This window comes from Pterocles gutturalis, unplaced genomic scaffold, assembly GCF_000699245.1.
Source record: "Pterocles gutturalis isolate BGI_N339 unplaced genomic scaffold, ASM69924v1 scaffold6578, whole genome shotgun sequence".
Classification (NCBI taxonomy): domain Eukaryota; kingdom Metazoa; phylum Chordata; class Aves; order Pterocliformes; family Pteroclidae; genus Pterocles; species Pterocles gutturalis.
Window position 1 is genome coordinate 85634 of NW_010117928.1, and position 20553 is coordinate 106186.

Sequence of the window (20553 nt, forward strand, 5' to 3'; positions counted from 1 at the left end):
AAACACACATTGAGCCTGTTCTGGAAAACGTCAGAGTCTTATTTCAAAACTGGCAACATCTATCAACCTTTGTTGACCAGTCACTGCTATGGTCCGGTACCAGCAGGAGAAGGAAACTTGGGCTCACAGGTTCTCTGTTAGAACTGGTGCACGAGGTGACAAACATTGCAGATTCATTGTCATTGGAGGCTTTTTGTGCAGGTGCCCACCCTTTCCATTAGAGACTGGACCAAGACCATCTGTCACGTGAAACTGGCCAAACAGCCACGAGGCAGTGATTACTTTCCACTGCTCGTAATGGCTCCAGGGCTATCCAGACCATGATGTAAATCATAAGCGTGCTGTAGCTTTCCATTGCCTCCTATGGATGGATGGGTAAATCACGCAACTGAAACCAAACCATAGAGAACTTCCTTATCCACAGCATTCCCCAGAACCATGAATAGTGTGTTAGTGATCAGTCTAAGACAGCAAGAAGTGTGTGGCATACCAAAACTGACTGCTGGCTTACTATATGGCTTTTGCTTTCTGTCCTTTAAGATACTTTTATCACCTTGAATATAACTTGCACTTTTGCCCTTTCTTTGATGCCCTCTTTGAAGTTTTTTTAATGTGAAAGATAATGTATGTTGTACATTCTCCAATACTGATTTTCATCCCAGGCATACGTTATTATATATAGGCTGCATGAAGTTTACACCTTCTACCCATAAGGTAGGGCCACACTGATACGGCATAAAGGGGAAAGGTGAAAGCAAACAGTGGATAGGGTTGTTTTTTAATGCCAAGAGTGGGTACCACTTTTTTTTAGCTGTCCTGTCAGCTCTGGGGCATTTATCAAACCGTAATCCCTCCAAGCCACTTCCAGGTGGCCTAGCAGAACACATTTCCCCGACTCCCCCATCTCCAAAGCTAATTAGGCATCTTCCAGAATATTCGCTGCTGCCTGATATGGACAAAGGCTGCCAGACAAAAATAATTAACTATTGGAGACAGCCACCCCAAACTACCAAATACGGGCTTTGTTGAATACTTTGATTCAGTTCTACTAAAAAAACCAGGAATATATTTACAATTAAGTCAATGTTTTAGCTGTTTTCATGCATCAAGGCTTTAATGGTGACTGAAAATGAAGGTAGGAGAAGCAGGCAAAAGTTCTACACAATGAACAGGCTTGTTGGCATGATGGTTCTAAAACTTTAACAAGTTATTTTGAAATATTCCCCCCCCATTACTTAATTTGCTGTAGTTTGTGAACATGATTTACCGTAGTCAAAGATTTAAAAAGCTTCAAAATAAGTGTCTTTGCAAATTAAACAAAGAGAAAACTAGTATTAGTAATATCTGTTTTACCCAGACCTACTGAACATGATAATATTTCAAAAAATCATACTAGGGCTTTTAAATTGTCTTCTCTGATACATCGAGTACTCTCAAGTATTGGTGAAGGCCTAGAAGCTTATTGTCTCACAGAACTGGGCTCAAATTTCACAACCATGAGGTTTTTTTTCAGATTTATAGAACTTCAAACCAAACCAGAGTAACTTGCAAACAATTAACAGTTTAAGGCCACAATTTGCATTTATTTTTTGGAGACACTACAGAAGATGAGAGTGAATCATGAATATGAATGAAATAAAGCCACCATGTGAGGTAAAGTCGTCATTACAGGATTCACTGACTTTTGCCTTAACACTCTAAAAATGGGGAGGGAGGGGAGAAGGAATGAAAGCCTGAATCTCTCCCACTCAGAGTAGGGCAATGACAGCCCACGACCTGATCTTCATGCAGTTCCTTTGGAGTAATGACAGTGACTGTCAATCCTGCAGTTATTAATTTACAACAGGATTATTAGTTGCCATATTTCCTGATTAGCAATCTTAATAATAAATACCTAATTGGAGAAATGATAGCTTAGCCACAAAGGCTTTCACTTGACATATAGAATTTGCAGTCAGATATCTTAGTTAAAAAATACTACTGTGTTGATGTATTAACTGCGTCTGAAAGCAATGCATTTGCCCAACTCTGAAGAAGTGGGAATTTGTCAAAGAGTTAGAGACGTATGGGCTGTTGTGTAATTCTGAGTGTTAATCTCTGAGAAGTTTTTGGGATAAGGACTCACAGTTCCTAGGATAATAAGATCAACATCCAAATGCACTAGTGATCTGGAAAGATATGAAGACAAAGATACAATGATTATGAATTAGAAATGCCTCATAGCTATCAGAAGGAAACCACTAAATTTTCACAAACTTAAGACATAAATGGTGAGCACTCCAACCCTTCTTCCCAAGAGAATTATCTGAACAAGAATCATTCATTTACCTCATTGGCAACATCAGAAGAACTGTCTTGAACATAGTCCAAAAGCTTTTTAGGTGGCTGCATCATAAAAGCAGAAGTGTAGAGATGAAATGGAGTAGAATCAATGGCAGCAAGGAATGAAACATGTGGAGAAGGTGACACAGTTAGAAACTAGAACATCAGGTACAAAGAGTGACATGCATGGGTAGAATGGAAGGAAGAATGTGTTACAATATTTTTTAAATTATAAGCATCTCAATAACATGTTAGTAACTTTAGGTAGTAAAATTTACAGCTGGTTGAATCAGTAGTAGCAGTTTTTAATACTGATGAGACAGAAGAGTGTAAAGCATCACAGTTACGTTCTGCTGAGGAAATCTCAATATACTTTATCTTACAGGAGATGCTATTCTCAGGTTATAATTATCAGTGAAATATTTTTGTCATATGATTCATCAGAAGAATGTATCTAGACTGTTTCTGCCCACCTAGGGGAAGCTTGAATGGCTAGATAAAAGGTAATCAGTGAAAATGTCATACATTATAGACCACTGGACAACAAATTAAACCCAGATATACTTAACATTTTTTTTTCCCCAGGTGGCATTCAATTAGGCAATTTTTTGAAATGTTATCATTAAAAAAATTAAAATTTTAAAAGAATCTATGTGGTTTGCTTTCTCTTCTGCTTTCACTGAAGTAGCAAGGAGTTCTGATTTTGGCTTATGGCTAGCTACAAAATGGGACTAAGGTACCTGGTTCCCAGGCTGCCCCCTCCAGGGCCCAGTGTCAAGTGCTCAGGTCCCTGGTGTACCCCAGCACGTCAGTAATTAGCCAGCTGAGGAGAGCGCTCCAGAGAACTGCTAGCTAACAGGGACTGTTTTAAATCCCGATACTCTCAAGCTAAAATGCGCGGGTGCTTTTGTTTTTCCTTCAAGCTGCCCAGGATCCAGGGGAGCTATGAGAATACTTAACAGACTGAAGGAATGCTTGGGGTTTACTTCCCTCCTTTTTCTGCAGGGATTTGAGCTCTCATCTTCCACCTGTCTGGAAAGTACTGTAACCACCCTGTTAAACATTCTTCTGGGATGAAGTAATTTGTTATCCTTCTTCCTAAAGATGTTAGAGTATACAGGAAAGAATTTGAGCTCCATGGAGCCACAGAGGGTGTGTGCAAAAGCAAGAGCAGGTGCATCTCCAACCTAGTTGTTAAGGCACTGTGCAGGGAGGAAGTGAAACCTAGTTCTTAGTCTTGCTTCAACGACATTACTGTTTTAGCCTTGTACAAAATATATAAATAGCCTTTTGGTGCTTACATCAAATCAAGCCTGTGGTATTTACAGAAGAACTGCAAGTGCCTAGGCAAACAAAGGTGAAAAACTGAGGCATTTCTGACATCTAGGTGTTTCAACCAAATGGAGCTTTTCAGGTTTATAATTTTAAATATAAATTCTTGCAGTAGGACTAAGGTAGCACCTGTTTGCCCAAGTTCTTTTTTTGGACCTGGCTATTTGTGAAAATTGGAACAGAACAGAAATCTGTCTGTTCAAGTAGGTATCGAGCTTGAAAACATAAGCAAATGTATATCTCTGTGTTCAGGTACAAAATACATATTTTTCATGTATGCACACATGAGAGGAAAAAAAAGAAAAAAAAAATCTCAGTTATTTACTGCCATAACCAATTTGTATATGGTTGCGTGCATTTGGATTTAGACACCTTCCTTCAAGTAACATATGTGATTTGTAATTTAGCATCCCTAATCCAAACTGACATGTTTTTCTGTTCTGAAAGATTGTTAAAAAATAATCCAACCAAATGCAAAAGATTTAGGGAGACTAGTAAACATCCCTGTTTAACATGCAATTTTTCTTTTTCTTAAATATTTACACACTTCTATTTGTCTAAATATGTAGTCCGTATTAAAGCTACTACTCTGGCAAGTTAAGGGTCCACTTAAAAAATAATAGTTATATGAATGAGATGACATTATTAACCTTTCTCAAAAAAAAAAAACCCCAACTTTACTGGCATACGTTGGCTGAATTTGGTAATTCGTAAATTCCTCATTATAAAAATATTTTTCCTAATATTTAAAGGTTAATATTCTGTCCTCACTTACCGGACGTCCAAACTCCAGTTCTGAAAAGAATTTATACCAGGGTTCATTTTCTAAATCTATGTCATCTGGGTTTATGCGATCATTCTGGAGCAGTTGTGAAGGAAATGGGAAGGAAAAGGTATACACTGAGCAAAGTGCTAGAAATGCCATGTCACTTTAACAACATACACACACAAACAGAAAACAAATAAGGGGGAAAGGAACGAAATAAAATTAAAGAATGAAGATGGCATTTAAGATAGAGAATATCCTTGTTCAAGAGCTGTCATTGACTGGTAGCTTTAATACTTTTCTTTTTGTTGCTGTACTTCCAATGGCTGGAAGTTGTTAAACATTTTCAAATTGCTCTTTTAAAGCCAAGAGGGCTCTTTGACCACTTCTGCAAACATCACTGCATTACTTAAGTACATTTAATGATACTGAAGATTCCTTGTTAAAAAGATGGTTTAAATGATTGTCATCTTCAGCATGGGCAAGAAGTTGCCCATCCAATCGGCAAAAAAGAAATAATTTTATCAGTATTGCTTTTGGTCATTCCTTGTCTTCTCACAAAGCATGTTAATAATGGATCTTGCTGTCTTGAAGCAAGCGCTGAGCAGAGATAAGGAATATGCATCATGCAGGCATGACTATATTAAAAAACCACTTTAGCATATGAAATGGAACTGGTATATTTTAAATCTTACGGTCAAAAAATAAGGAACAAAAATTATGCATTCCATAATATTTGTTTTAGCAGTATTTTGTAATGCTTTATCTCCCACAGCCTTGTTGACATAATGAAGCATATTTTTCCACAGTGAAATACATTGTTTTCATCTGAAAATTCTCACAGCAAAGGGATAAAGTAGCAATTGAAGATAGCATTAAGAAAATTCTTCAATGAACAGAAGAATAATTGACAGATTTATTCGAGTAGCATGAAAACATGACAGTGCAAAACAGTAGAGCTCCCAACGGGATATTTAATCAACTGTAAACTTGGCTGCATTAATTATTTTCTAAATAGCTCCAGTTCCTTTGTAGGATCTGATACAAGCTGTCATGCAGCACAGAATTACAGGGAACTGTTGGCTTAAAGATCTCTGAAACAGAGAAAGCCTCTTGTTAAAGATATTCCTGAGTTTAGAATTTGATCCACAACTGTAATTATCAGAACATAAACACTAATTATGGTGATCATGAAAGCAATCTCCAAAGAAGAAAACATGGTCGTGCATAAAGAGTAATACTGGTGATTGAGTATGTAACACTATTTCCTCCTGAGTTAAGCTGTCACCAATACACCAGAGCAATCACGTACAGCTATTTCTATTTTCTGCAAGAGGTAACACTGTGTTCTTGACCATTCCAGGGAATTAAACATCTCATAGCACTTTTGTTGCTGCCTTTGATGTTACTGGAACAGACTGCCAAATTTGCTCTATCGAAAAGTCAACAACTCTTTTGAACTACCTTGGTGATCACATATCTATGGGCTGCTCATACCGTATCTGTTGTTTTATAGATTTATCTTCAGAATGTCCCTTTCAAGTAAGGAAGGTATTATTCCTGTGAACAGAGTGGGAAGTGAATACCAGTGATGAACAATTTGCTGTGCTCCACAGTAGGGTTCGGAAGTGAAGCTGCTCTGGAGTTTTGCCCTTGCATTTCTACCATCCACAGCCATAATTCAGCACTACTAATGACAACTGTTTCAACTCAACTATACATACCCATGTCCTTAGTAGAAATACACCACTGAAATTAGTTTCATGAACTGACCAGTCTTAATAGAGACTATAATTGATTTAAGAAAAAACACGATTCTCCTCTACAGAGAGATGAAGGCATGAGGGCAAAAAATAACAGGTTCACAATGCAGAAGATAACTTCATTATACATCAACTTGATTCCCATTACAGAGAATACTTGGCACATTCAGAGTCTTTTGCTTACCTTAAAAAAAATTCTGAAATTAGATCTGGATAATCTGAGAAGACAGTACTAAACAATTGCACTTTCATAATTTCTCCCAGCTAAGTTACAATATGTTTTTGTAGCATGTTTTCACCTTTATATTATACCAATGAATTAATTTTCACAGACAGAAATGTTAATATCAACACTTGGGTGTACCTACATAAAATAAATAAATCCCGTGAAATTCATATGGTGTTAAAATTGCAGAGCTGTTGGCACTACAAATCCCGGCCTACTGATGTCACTTAGTTAGTGAGCATCAGCCTTGTGAGCTGCAAGGTCCCCTGGGTAGCAGCAGCCCCACACCTACACGTTGATGGACTGGTGTCCCTTCTTGCAGGGACCCAGAACACATTGCCAGGCAAGCTAGGCTTCCACCCAGCTAGCCAAGGAGATAAAAATGAGAATGGGAGCTGGCTCCCCTTTTGCCTTCAAATACTCTTGCAATTAGTTGAAAACTTAACCCCCCCGCCCCGCATTTCTGCTTGTAAAGAAAAAGCTGGAAATAGTGTGTTTTATGTAGTTTCTTTTATTTACGGCTTGAACCGCAGAGGGCAGCAAAGAATAGAAACCGGGCACTAAAGTCTGCAAGTTCATTGCTGCCAGGCAATTCTAGAGTACTCTGCATTCATTCCCTGTGCTACCAAGATCAATACACAGGCAACTGATTTTGCTTGTCTTTTCGATTAAATTTTGCTGATGGCCCTTTTTCTATTATTATCTCCCCTTCTAAGAGACTTAAAATGAACAAATCATTTTGACTTAAAAAAATGAGCTCTGCTTGGTCTCACAAAGTATCTCCAAAACTGCTTGAAAAGAAGGTAAAACCAATAAAGTAAATTCCCTTTTTAGGACTTGTCACACAAACCAAGTCATGTTCATATACTCTGTCCTTCATTTATCCATTTAGTAACATTTTCATTACTTATTGAAAATATACTACTGATGACCAGTAACTTCACTCTTTTTGCCATTTGCATCAGATGGTCAACACAGCACTGCATCAACATACTCAAGTACAGGAGAACACTGATGTAATTTAAAGAAATGACACTTATATTGTTGCATGCAGCTTTACCTCTGTTTGATTTGATACACACAAATAGATAATCACAGGTAATAATCAAAAGTGTGCATTTAAACTGGCGAGTTAAATGGTTCTTACACGATCTCCATGGTCGAATCAATATTTTTCATTTGCAAGTTCAGACAGCATACTGAAGCCTCTTTGGAATAACAGACTGACATGTCTATTGTAAATTTAGCTTTGGCATTTTATTAGGTCTAAAGAGTTTGGTTTTGCTTTTCCTTTGTTCTTTTTTTTTTGGGGGCTACTCTTATATAGCTGTTTTAGCTCTAAGTCCACTACCAGATTGACTTAGTCTCTCCATATATTTATGAGAGGACATTTTTTTAATGTCGTATCAAAACATACCTATATGCAGAATTTCTGATTTCTTTTTAAAACACACTGAGAATTTTTTTTTAGTTGACAAAGTGTTACTCAAGTAACTCAGCTAACACCAAGCAGAATATTCTGATAACCAGCTTGAGATGTCAAAGGTGACAAACTTGCTTATTCTAAAGAAAATGGTGAATTTTCCACTACAGTAAAAAAACTCCTCCAAAATGAACAGATGTACATCATGGTGCAAGCCCTGTCTATTTCCAGTATCTGACAAAGCAGTAAGGTTTTCTAATTTATTCTGATCCTGAAATCCTCTCGCATATCAACTTGGTAGAAAATTTGTATTCTGAACATATATAAAAAAATCTAGAACTAAAATTTAACATGACAGTTTTATCTGACTAGCACATGTGTACATTCATGCTTACACTAAAACACCTAATGAAAATAAAAGCATCAGCTGTTTGTCCTTATTTTATAGTCTTTACAGCAACACCGAGATTTTTCCTTACTTGTTTTACTGCAGAAATAGAGAAATGTATATGTATGAATTACCTCACATATACAAGGTCGAAACTAGTAAAGAATAAATATTTAACTTCATATGAGTACGATTAAATTATTACACTGAAATTTACTTATTTGCTGAAAGTAAACATCCATTTTAGGAAACAAATCCATGGTTCAGATGATATTAGAAAAAAAAGAAGAGCATTTTACTGAATTGAAGGCATTGGAGATGGAAACATACAGCAGAACAATTTATGTACCACTTTATCAGTGCTGTGTTATTAGAAGAAATGGTAATGTTTTATGGGCTTATTGAAAGAGGAAAGAAGGAGCTGTCACATCATTGCTTGGAAGACTATTCAACAGCTTAATGTCACTTACTTTTAGTTGTAATCTCAAAGGACCAATCCCAAACCTCTCCTATGTTTTATACTCTTACAAATTCAAATTATAGAAGAAAAAACATTAATTTCCTGTTTCATCACAGAATGCTGATACATGATACTGCAGTTTGAAATTACACACATCTTTTTATATCCATTACAAAGATAACCATCCATCCCTAACCAATCTATCCATTTAATGTTTATTAATATGTGATTTTTTTAGGTTTATTATTTCCTACATTCTTTTGACCTACTGAATGAGGATCTGCTGAATAATATTTCCCACTAAATGTTACTTCTGCATCAAATCTCATTTTATTATATTCTTCCCATGTTTCTAATCTCCACATTAATCACACCTGGTTCCCATGTAATACCTACCTATGTCAATAAAGGGAATGTTGATCTTTCAAAACTCATCTGTCCTGTTTATTATCATACAAGGTAGCTGTAAATTTTTTTTTTCCGGATTATTTTGCCTTCAAAACTGCAATCTCGTAGACATGGAAATGATTTAATTTCATCAAAAAATGTCAGGATTTGGAGTTTTGGAAAAAAAACCCTTTGACTTTTTTTGTTTTTGACAAAACTAAGAAAGTAAGAATTTCTATTTCAGATGCTATAAATGTCCATCTTTTACAATATTAATGAACTATATTTATTTTTATATTCCATATTTTGATTTTCTTTCAGTATTATCAGAACACTTTTTCAAACATTAGAAATAAAATATTTTGAGATTACCAAGATGAAAGACTTAACTCATGCAACACTGACACAGTTGAGAATTTGGACTTTTCATCTGAACTTGGAACTAATGCGTTGTTTTCAGATATCAGCTTTTCCTAGACACACAGAAAAATCTTTTGACCTACTCTGTTGCTTATCCTTTAAGTCGTGAGTTTTGCTTACCATATCATATTCAGTGAACATAAGGAAAGCAAATTCTTTAGTGAAACCAAATCTTTTTATTTTTGTAACATGGTCCAAAGGAAGTATATAAACACATAAAGCTAAACATAATCTTTATCAACAGCAGAAATTCCAGACTGATGAAACTGTGATAGCTCACTTTAACTATTTTTGTATCAGTTAATAATATTACACTAGTGTCAGCACAACTTTCATCTCTTGTATTCTATAGTAATTCCTGTTTTCCAATCTTTTACAGCTCTGAATTACACATAACCAAAATTCTCTCCATTCTGCCCATGAAAATTATTTCCTCAGCTTTTAAAATTTATTCTACAAAGTGATGCTTCCTTGTATTTACATTAGCTAAGGCTAAACTAGTCTAAGTGTCAGATGATGAAGTGTGATCTTGCCCTTGACTGATGCTGCTCAGTAAGTGCAATGTGACTAAGGCTTTTCTGCATGAAAATATTTTAAGGACCAAACAAAGCTCAAACTCCAACCTCTTGATTGAGACCATTGAAAATAAAATGCATAAGCAAGTTAACAAAAAAGGATTCAGGAACAGTCAGCAAAGCTCACTTTTTTCTCATTTAATTAGTTCACTAAAATTGAAAAATTGTATCTATGACCCTATTTATCGGCACTGCAATTCCCATATGAATTATTTTTTTCACATTACATTAGTAGAAAATGTAATTTATTAGAAAAAAAATGAGACTATTCTTGAAACATCACTGTAATTTTCTTATTTGTAACTTGAATCCGCTGTTATTCTTTGGCATTGGGAAGGCTGGTAAATAACCTCAGTGTGTATAATGCAGCCATGGCAATCAAAACAGTATTCAGAACAAATGCCATCACCTTTTAAATAAAATTACTTGTTAAGATCATCTTCACAATAAATTCCAAATCCAATTTAATTTTATCGATTAATTAGCAGTTGATATAGAAATGCCAACTTTCTCTTTGAAAAAATGCATCAGTTCTGCAAGAACTTAATTTCACAGAAACACGGCTTAGTATTTTCTAGCTAATGAAAATTATATTCCTGCAAAGACCACAAAAACACAAGGGAAAGGTGCTTAGTACAGGTGTTTCACACTGTTGACATGCTACATATTCTGGAATTCAATTATTTGCTTAATTTATTTTAAATTATTAAAATAAAGTCTGCGAACAAGTATGTAATACAGTAACACAGAAGCAAATAATCCAGTATTGATTACATAAACCCCTTCTTTAAAAGTGGACTCTCTCAACCATTTCAACCTGAAAGTTAAAGACCAGGAAAAGAAAATACTGCCGCTGATACATAACAGTTTTCCTAAAATAAGAAAGTATTGAGATAGCACAAAGGTAAATTAGAAAGGCTGGGTGAAGTTTTCATTTCAGCAAATGAAAACTTCCATTACTGGTCATTTTGCATGCATTAGGCATAGCTTCATCAGACATGCTTGTGAAAAATCCCACAATTGCAATCACTATTCAGAAAGCAGGAATTGAGACTTCTAGTTACATGTTAATGTACACTCAGTAACCAGAGTAATTGAGGCTAGAAAGGACTCCCAGAGGTTATCTAGTCCAACCTCCTGCTAAAAGCAGGTCTAATCAGATCAGGTTGCTCAGGGCTGTGTCTAGGTGAGTCTTGAACACCTCCAGAAATGGAGATTCCACAGCCTCTTTGGGCAACCTTGACCAGTATTCAACCAAAATCTCCTTATGCGTACAATTAGGCACATCCTGAAAATGCATTAATTAATCACAAATCACATGTGCTGTTAATACTACTGAAAATGAGTGCTGGAGATGCATGCCAATTAGAAAAAGTGGTTTCCATTAATTCACAGTTCTGTTCATCGTCCATTAGCGGTTTGCACAGTAATGATTTGATTCCCTGGAAATATCAAAAGATCTAAGTTTAGCAAATAAGCCAAACCCACATTTTCAACACAACTATCAGGAAAGAGAAAAGATAAATTGCTGCAAAATCATATTTGAAAAAGGACCTTCAATATTCATCTAAGCAGTTACAATCAGTAGTAAATAATAAAAAAGATGACCTCTCACCAAACCTCTTACTGTATTACCCATTTCATTTATGTGTCTTACCGGTCTTTCATGTTCAAGGATTGATGACTTTCCTGGCTCATACTCAAAAATACTTCTTGGTTCAGAACGGAACTTCCGGGTATCTACCTTTCTGTCAGGGGGATCCCAGTCATTTCTAAACAACAAATACAAGCAATAGAGTTAATTTACTGTCACTGCCATCTGCTTTACAGCTCCATGCAAGAGAAACATGCAAAACCAAATGAATTTCAGCATGGTTTTTGTTTTCGGGTTTCCGTTATGAAATATTTGGTCTAGCATCCCAATGGTTTAACCACTGTATCAGGAAAAATACAAGAGATATCCAGGCTATATGATCACTCATACTTTTGTTAGAACTGGTAGACCAGTTTAAAAACTTCCCTGACATACTGTCAAAATACCATGACATGTCTTCTCAAACGGCAAATTTACTGTACTTGTTTTATGCACTATACTAATATAGGCAAGTTGTAGATATTTTTGTCATCACACAATATGATACTAAGTCCATATAGAAAAAGTTACAAAATTTTCTGAGACAAAAAATGAGGAATTATTTTAAAAGATAGTGTGAAAATGTAATAGATTTCTCCTGAATATCCTTGCAAGCAGTGTACTGTTTCCTTGGAAATTTGAATACATAAACAAGAACAAGAATTTGGCAGTTGACTTTGTGACAGAAATGTATCCATTTTCTCTGAAATTATGAATTCGCTTTCAATTTAATAGTGCTATACAAAGAATAAAAAGTAATCCCTACTATATTTTTTCAGTCATTTGCTATGTTGTATTAATAGCTACCTCCACATTTTTGGGGGTTAGTCAGCTAGTTACTATTACAGTGAGAGCTACCTTTTCATGGCAGTTTTTGTAATCACTACCTACATTGTGTTTGCAAGACTGTAGCTCACACATCTTTTTATTTAGCTCTGTGGCAAATTACCCACTAGTAACTCAAAGAATGGGGGAAAGGAAAGGGGAAATCCTATCAGCTATTGCCTGTATTATAATAAGAAAGCGCATACACTGATTAAATTCTATCAGTTCTATCAGCCTTTCTGATGTGACTTGGTTTGATGTGACCTGATGTAATAAGGCACATGTCATGGGCCTTAAAAAATTCAGTGGGGTATCTGTTGTTTACAGTGTGTTTGTGAGTGCAATTTCTGGGACAGGCACCTCCATTAATAAAATGCCCTACATTTCAAGTGAAGTAGTTCTACATGGCTCTATTGTTTACTTTCACTGAGGAAAACATTAGTTTCAGACCAGAAAAGGTTGCATTTTTTAGAATGAACAGGAAAATGGAGATGCTCTGATCAAGTTGGATTGTATTGTAAGTCACTGAAGAAAAAATGATGCTACTAAAATTCTGATTCACACTCAGTTCACTTAATGTACAACATTTAGCCTGTAATCCCTTATGGGCTACATTTTTGAGCCCAACTGTTAATGCAAACCGTATCTTGGCTCCCAGCTACAAAACTGTGATACATGTGGACCTAAGCCTCTTATGTGAGATTTTAAATACTCGGGCTTTATAGGCAATTAAAAAAAAAAAATATCTCCCAATGGCGGGAAAAGATTGACAAGCTATAGCTGTCAGCAGCAGGCAAAGCATAACTAATGTGTTTGGCATCCCCTGGCTGAAGAACATAGATTTCCACTGCCTGTCTTATCATGCAGGAGATTAAAAGGAGAAGCTAAACATCCAAAATCAGTGCTGAAGCAGTTATTTTCAAGCTTGACAAAAGGAACTGTAACAGGCCTCAGTTTTGTGACCAAAGCATTTGGCCTAGCACGGTATGACTCACATACTTCAGAGATCAAAGCTAAGTAGATCCACATTTTGGTGCCTTGCTAACAAAATCTATGCTTCTGTATGACTTGCTAACAAAATTCAAACCTCACGGCCTTTGGGAGGTAGCCCAACTCTAACCACTTGCATTTCCTCTTGACAGCCTTCCCTCAGCAACACGAGTAGCCAAAATCAGTAACCATCGAGCCATCTCATTTTCCTCTGCAATATGTGTATCCGTGGATTACCTTTTGGATTGCCGCTACCTCCAATATTTTCAAAAAGCCATAGTCATAGTCTGAATTTTAAACAGTATGCCCTTTTCTCATATTTTGTGCAGACTGCAAATTATCTGAAACTGTTTAATATAAGTCAATTTCTACATATAAAATGTTTAGAATGTGTAAGCTGACAAATGGTAAAATATATATGTGCATAAACACACATACAAATGTATACTAATATAATATTATATTAACATGTAGTATTCATGAATGTAAACAGTAAAAAAAAAGGCTTTTTGCTTGAGCTAGTAGCTGCAGATATGCTTAAGAGTCTATAGAGTTTGTGTGCAGGGCACTTCACATATTTTTATCAGAAGGATGGGCATTTATTTCCCGAGTTATTAAGTATTAACCTTTTCCAGACTGGACTCAAACCACTGGAACCTGGGTTTGTGCAGCAAGTTTAAAGCTGGAAAAAACATGAGAAATCTGAAATGCCCCTTTAATCTGTAAACACATCCTTGGTCTACCAAAATGGAGATTTAAAACATGGGGATATAAAGCACATCTGAGCTCTGGGGAAATGTGGATTGACTGCTACAGTCTTACAGTTTTGCTCTTCCTTGAATTTAAATTTACTACATCATTTAGATCCTTCTTCTTTGCTCCTGAATACCATAAATAGCCTTTCCTACTCAGAGACTAACTATTCAAGACAGCTGCTAGAGCACAGATTGTTCTGGAACACAACAAGCAGGACAATCCTGCTAACGAGAATGAAAATCTTAAATGCTCATGATGGTATCCCTTGTAAGAATAAGCACTTTAGCATGTTGAAGAAATGGCAGCACCATGCATGATGCCCAGACTGCTGATGAAGATTACTCCTCATTGCCTGACTGTCCCTTGAATAAAGCCCTTAAAGTCTTATTATTCTGTAGCTGCTATTTTATCCTTTGTGATATCCCATAATTGGATTACTGTACATACCAAAACCCTTTTTGAAAATATGCTAACTTACTTTTCTGGTGTAGAACTTTCCCTCAGACGATGTGGTGGTACTGGAGGTGGCACATGTGGAGGTGGCAAAGGGGATGAGACCTTAAAGGCATCAGAGCTACTGTCAGAAGCGCTTTTAGACAATGGTCTGTACGTCTGCGTCTTTGCAGCTGGGTGTGCCTGAGCAGAGAAGGATGGACTGTAGCTACCTAATATAAAACAAAACCAGAGATAGTCACAGCATGAGAATGAGTTTTAATAAAACACACCATGGAATGCTACAAGAACCCACAGTTACTCAATAAAGCTGCAAGGTTACAAAAATGTGTAAATGCATTTTTCAAAGTACATTGCTGTATACTATGTAGCTCATTAGAATAATTTTAATATATTTCTCTATAAAACTACAAACACAGTAGTGCAGTATTGTTAAAATAAATTAATGATTAATTTGAGCGGGTGGGGGAGAAGTTAATGGCTGTATGTATCCACCAGAGCTGTTAATGACAGCCTGTTATTAATCCTCAGGCTCATCCTGCCTCTCAGTTCTGTGTTCAGAAGGAACAGAAGAGGCAGGAAACACACTTTTTTTTCCCCATGTTTTAATAATTACTGTTAGTTTGGGACAGCCAGGCAATAGCATATCTTGAAGAGGATCACAAGAGCCCGAACAGATCTCAAACAACTGACACACAACAAATACTCTCAACAGTACACAAAAAGGCAGTATGAGAGTGTGTTGAATGCAACAAACACTGAAGTGGAAGAATTTTGAATGGCATTTTAGTAAAAGGCACCATGGGTTTTCTTTTTGCACATATAGTCTATTCACACTTTCACTTTTGTTCTTGTAAAATAAATTTACTGCATGATTATAATCTTCTGAAAGACACAGCAATTATATATCTATTAGGTGAATATGTCTTTCTTGCAGATAAATAATGTCAACACCAGTGCCTATAGCAAAACTGAAGAAGATGAGTCATCTTTATTAGGCGCTCTTACTGCATATTTCAAAATGGTGTTTTCAGTACAATCTTTTGTCTTCCCATCTATGTAATTAGCGTTTGTACTTTCACACAGTAGTTCCATTTTCATTTTGATAAGGAGAGGCTGCCTTACTCACACTCACTAGTGAAAATAAATGCAATGTAAAGAGAAACTACAGTATTACAATGCATCCCATCTGCAGTAACAGGCCCACAGCTGCAATTCATTTCTGTCGTAAGAATGAAAACAAAATTAAACTTCGTTTCATTGGGAAAAAAGGCATGAAAAAAACACCAACTGAGATCAGACAGGACAGTAAAAAGTGTTTATATAAGCATCATAAAAGCAAGCATGAATAGTTAACTACCCCTGTTACTTGCTGACATTAACAAAAGACTCATTTTGAAGCGAGGGAATAATTCCTACCAGTACTGTATGCATATGCAGTATTATACATGTCTGTGTCGTCATCTACAAAAAGAAATACACATGTTACAGTATTGCAATATGTGCCCATTTATCAGAGCAATTCAGCTTTGTTTTTGCAAATACAAACAGAAGATTGGTAGGCAATCAAGCACTGTATTTCTTCATCTCATAGGTGTTTTCCGAAGACTCTTTTTTTCCCATCATACTTACCACAGGCTATTTTTACCATCTTATTGGTAAAATGGTATCTTCTTGTCATGTCACTCAAATTGTGTACTTACTGCTTAGCACCAAATTGCAAATTATACCTTTTTGTCTGTCCTCCTCCCTTCCCCAAGCTCAATTTCTTCCTTTTGTCAGCTCTCCTCTACTAGATACTATTAAGTTGTTGCTCCTATCACAAAAAGGAACCTCAAATACCTACTATGTGACTAGAATTCAAAATAGATCTTATAAGCCAAAATTTTCCTGCTTACATTTTTTTATTCTCCCACTAGAATTATGTGTGACCATATTGAATGCAAGCTCTACCTCAGGCAAATAAAGTCTTCTCCCTTCTGGAGGGGTAATGAGCATAATTGCTGTTTTTACAGTTTGTTGACATCCTTGGTCACAATCATGATAAAGGATGTTAACTCTGAAGCTAGTAATGTCACCAAAGCTCCATTTCAGCAAAACCAAATAAGACATTCTATGACAAAAAATGCCACTGAGACAGAAAATGTGTCCCACAAACAGCCTGTTTACTAGCCCATGCTGTTCTAACACATGAGCTCTCCAAAAGAAAGCTGGTATGGTAAGACAATGGTACGGTGGCCAATTCTCATCCCTCAAACCGGAAGTGAAGATCACTTCACTGAGTTCCCCAGTGACATGTAATCATACTGTTTACAACATAAAAAAGACATGGACCTGTTACAGCAAGTCCAGAGGAGAGCCATGAAGACAGAGGGCTGGAGCACCTCCCCTATGAGGACAGGCTGAGAGAGTTGGGGTGGTTCAGCCTGGAGAAAAGAAGGCTCCAGGGAGACCTTATAGCAGCCTTCCAGTACCTGAAGGGGGCCTACAGGAGAGATGGGGAGGGACTTTTTATCAGGGAGTGTAGTGAGAGGACAAGGGGTAATGGGTATAAGCTGAAAGAGGGCAGATTTAGACTAGACATTAGGAAGAAATTTTTCACTGTGAGGGTGGTGAGGCACTGGAACAGGTTGCCCAGGGAAGCTGTGGATGCCCCATCCCTGGAGGTGTTCAAGGCCAGGCTGGATGAGGCTTTGAGCAACCTGGTCTAGTGGAGGGTGTCCCTGCCTATGGCAGGGGGGGTTGGACCTCGATGATCTTTAAGGTCACTTCCAATCCTAACCAATCAAGAAACATGTAGATGTGGTGCTTAGGGACATGGTTTAGTGAGTTAGGTGGTGTGGATTGATGGTTGGACTTGATGATCCTTGAGGTCTTTTCCAACCTTGATGATTCTATGATTCTATGGTTGCATGCCTATCCTAATCACTTTAATTTTTATTTAGTTTTAGTAATAAAATCAACCCATTAGAAATTTTCAGCCCTCAGCAGAGAAAACAGCTCTCTCTGCAGTAAAACCCATCATTGAATTTACCAATTTGATTTGATTTATTATCTGACATCTGGCGAACACTTTTATTTTCACTTAGCAGATAATCCATATGCAGAAAAGCATGTTTTTTATACCCCTGAGAACCACCAAGCCAGGACAAAAGCATACTTACCAGGCTTATGAACCATATGGATTTGCTTGAACATTGTCTTGTACCAATCCTTCGGCCTGTCAACTGTCTAAATAAAATACAGTTTTTAACAATTAACAAAAAATATAAAAATACCTGTGTGTACAGATCTGATCAGACATTTAATGTTATTCTGGTCACAAAATCTATTATGTTTTGTCCCTATTTAATATAATAATTTTCAAAACCATCTATTTTACATGGTGTACTTAAACTTTTCATCTAGGAATTCCTGTAACAAGTTCTGTAAGACACTGAAGGCTGAATCAGTTTTGGACTCTGATCTTGGAGGGTACAGTGGTTGGGAACACAGGAATTAGTGCCAGATCAGGAGTTTATCTTCTTAGTGCCCTATATTTGATGGTGAATGCTAGATACTTTACAGGAAAATACAAACACCTCAGCAACTACAAGCATGTAAGATGAGCTGCTTTTGAACTCCTGGCAATTTCCAACTTAGATTATCTTCAAAATATACTTGTTAAATAATGCAGAAATATTTGGAATACTACTGAGACAGGAATTAAGACAACACTGTATTTAAGAGTTAGTGCTTGGATTGCAAATGAATAGTATTTCCTTTTATCAGTTTTAAATTCCCTTTCCAGGCAACTTAATTTTAATTTATTTTCCTAATTTGAGAAAAGTGTATACATTATACCTTTCAATAATCACTCTTTAAATTGTACTCATCCTTACATTCATAAACAAAGCAATCCCAAAGTTCCCAAACTCTCCTTGTATCAACGTTTGCTCATGCTTCTAATTATTTTTATCTCCTACCCTTCTACATTTTCTATTTTGCTGCAATTTTCTTTGAGATAGGATTATAATATTTCAGAAAAGGAGATAACACAGATGTTTTCAGTATTACTAGGTTCTAAAATTTTACTTGTTCCAAAGTAGTCAGAAAAGCAGAAGTTTTAATGCAGATGTGCAAAATTATCTTCAGACCTCGTGGTGCCATCTCAGGGCAGCATCTGCCCCATCGCAGGAGGCATTCAAGTCCAGGATGGACGTGGCCCTGGGCAGCCTGCTCTAGTGGTTGGCAACCCTGCCCACAGCAGGGGGGTTGAAACTACATGGTCTTTAAGGTCCTTTTCAACCCAGGCCATTCTATGATTCTGTGGTGCACAGGGATAATTCAAAAGACCCCTCTTGATGTGCATTGTCTTGCATCAGCTAATACTAAATCTGCAATCACTCTGCACCCTCCTCTTTACCATGAAAAGCGAAAATCCACACATTCTCTACAAAATAACTGACAGATCTGAGTGTGTTCACCTGTCTCCATACCATGCTCAGTGAATCACTGTTTTGCCCTGAATACTTGTTACAGTTACTGTACCTAATTAATCTCTTATGTTAACAATGGTGAGCTTTTACTATAAGAGACTAAGCAGAAAATGCTCCTGTATCTTGAGGAATCAATGAGTTCTCATAAAATTGCAACTAAATGACATTTAAAAAAAAATTGTTTAAAAGAAGACCTGACAGTCAACTGAAGAACTCTGGGTTCTGCTGGAGAAGAAAGAAATTTAAGCAGCAGGTTATACTTTTTACCCAGACCTGCTTGCAAGAGATGAAGGACATGGTTTCATATCAAGATCAGGTCTCTTCCCCTACCTATGAACATTCCTGACTCCTGCCAAAGAGAAGCTATTCAGAAGCAGGTTTGGACCATTTTAACATTGTTTCACTGGCAGTATTAAACATCTATACTAGCAGAACTCTGGTAAGAATAATTTAGTTGGATTTGAAACAAGTATGCTGTTTGGTGCTCCAAAATCACATATGTTCAAAAGTTTACAAGGAAGTCCAGAAGGTCTGAGGGAATTCATGCTGATGGACGTATCCTCCATGTTACTCCTAATTTCCCACAGCACTACAAACCTGCCCTAGTCCCAGGATACCGCAGCTGCCTTTCTGATTGTATTGGGCCAAGAAGAGTCTTCCAATAGAGCTCGAATCAGTGACAGGTGAATAGATTTGAAACAGGGCATAAGTGACCCTACTGTTTGTCAAGGACAAAGGTGCAAAGGTGTCTCCTCCACAAATCAACAGGAGGCTTCCACATAGAGATCAGGCATGGAAAAGCTCCCATGTGATCAGAGGAGAAAGTCTCCCAACATCTTTCTGGACATTTAACCATTTTTTTCTCAGCATCTCCCCCTCAACCTCCACCCTGGGGTTTAAAGCTTCAGCCAGTAATTTTGGTTTACGTTATAAACCAGATTAGATTAGTTAAGGAAGAGAATAAATTAATTTAAAAACACATTTTCTCAATTTATATTTACTAATCCCAGGTACCAGTATTTGTTTGAGGAATTATCAGTATTCACAATGCACCAAGCCATTCAGATGCCATCCTGCTTTGCATATATTATAGTTGTTGCAATATGATATCATCATATGTGAATGAACAGTTAGCCAAATAGTGTGAAGAGGACATAAGTATTTGCAGTTAGTACTTAGGAGAGTCCAGAATCATTTCAATATTCTAATAATCCATCAGAAAGTATGCCATTAAAGGAGGCATTTTTTACTTTCAGTGGACTGAAATGTTACATCACTAACTACAGAAAAGAAATCTGGTGGGACTTGATTTTTTTTTTTTTTTTTTTTTTTTTTTTTTTTATTAAATAACCCCCC

At 36.7% G+C, this 20553-nt stretch overlaps 1 protein-coding gene across 1 annotated transcript in view; it reads right to left on the minus strand.

Moving 5' to 3' along the window:
- The window catches only part of SORBS2 (sorbin and SH3 domain containing 2), a 55598-nt gene that overhangs the window by 33213 nt on the left and 1832 nt on the right, over positions 1–20553 (minus strand). Inside the window, exons 2-5 of the mRNA XM_010075995.1 lie at positions 17884–17950; positions 16139–16183; positions 14745–14931; positions 11720–11834 (exon numbers count right to left, since the gene is read on the minus strand). Coding sequence (XP_010074297.1) covers positions 11720–11834; positions 14745–14931; positions 16139–16183; positions 17884–17950 — 414 coding nt within the window. The remainder of the gene's footprint in view (positions 1–11719; positions 11835–14744; positions 14932–16138; positions 16184–17883; positions 17951–20553) is intronic.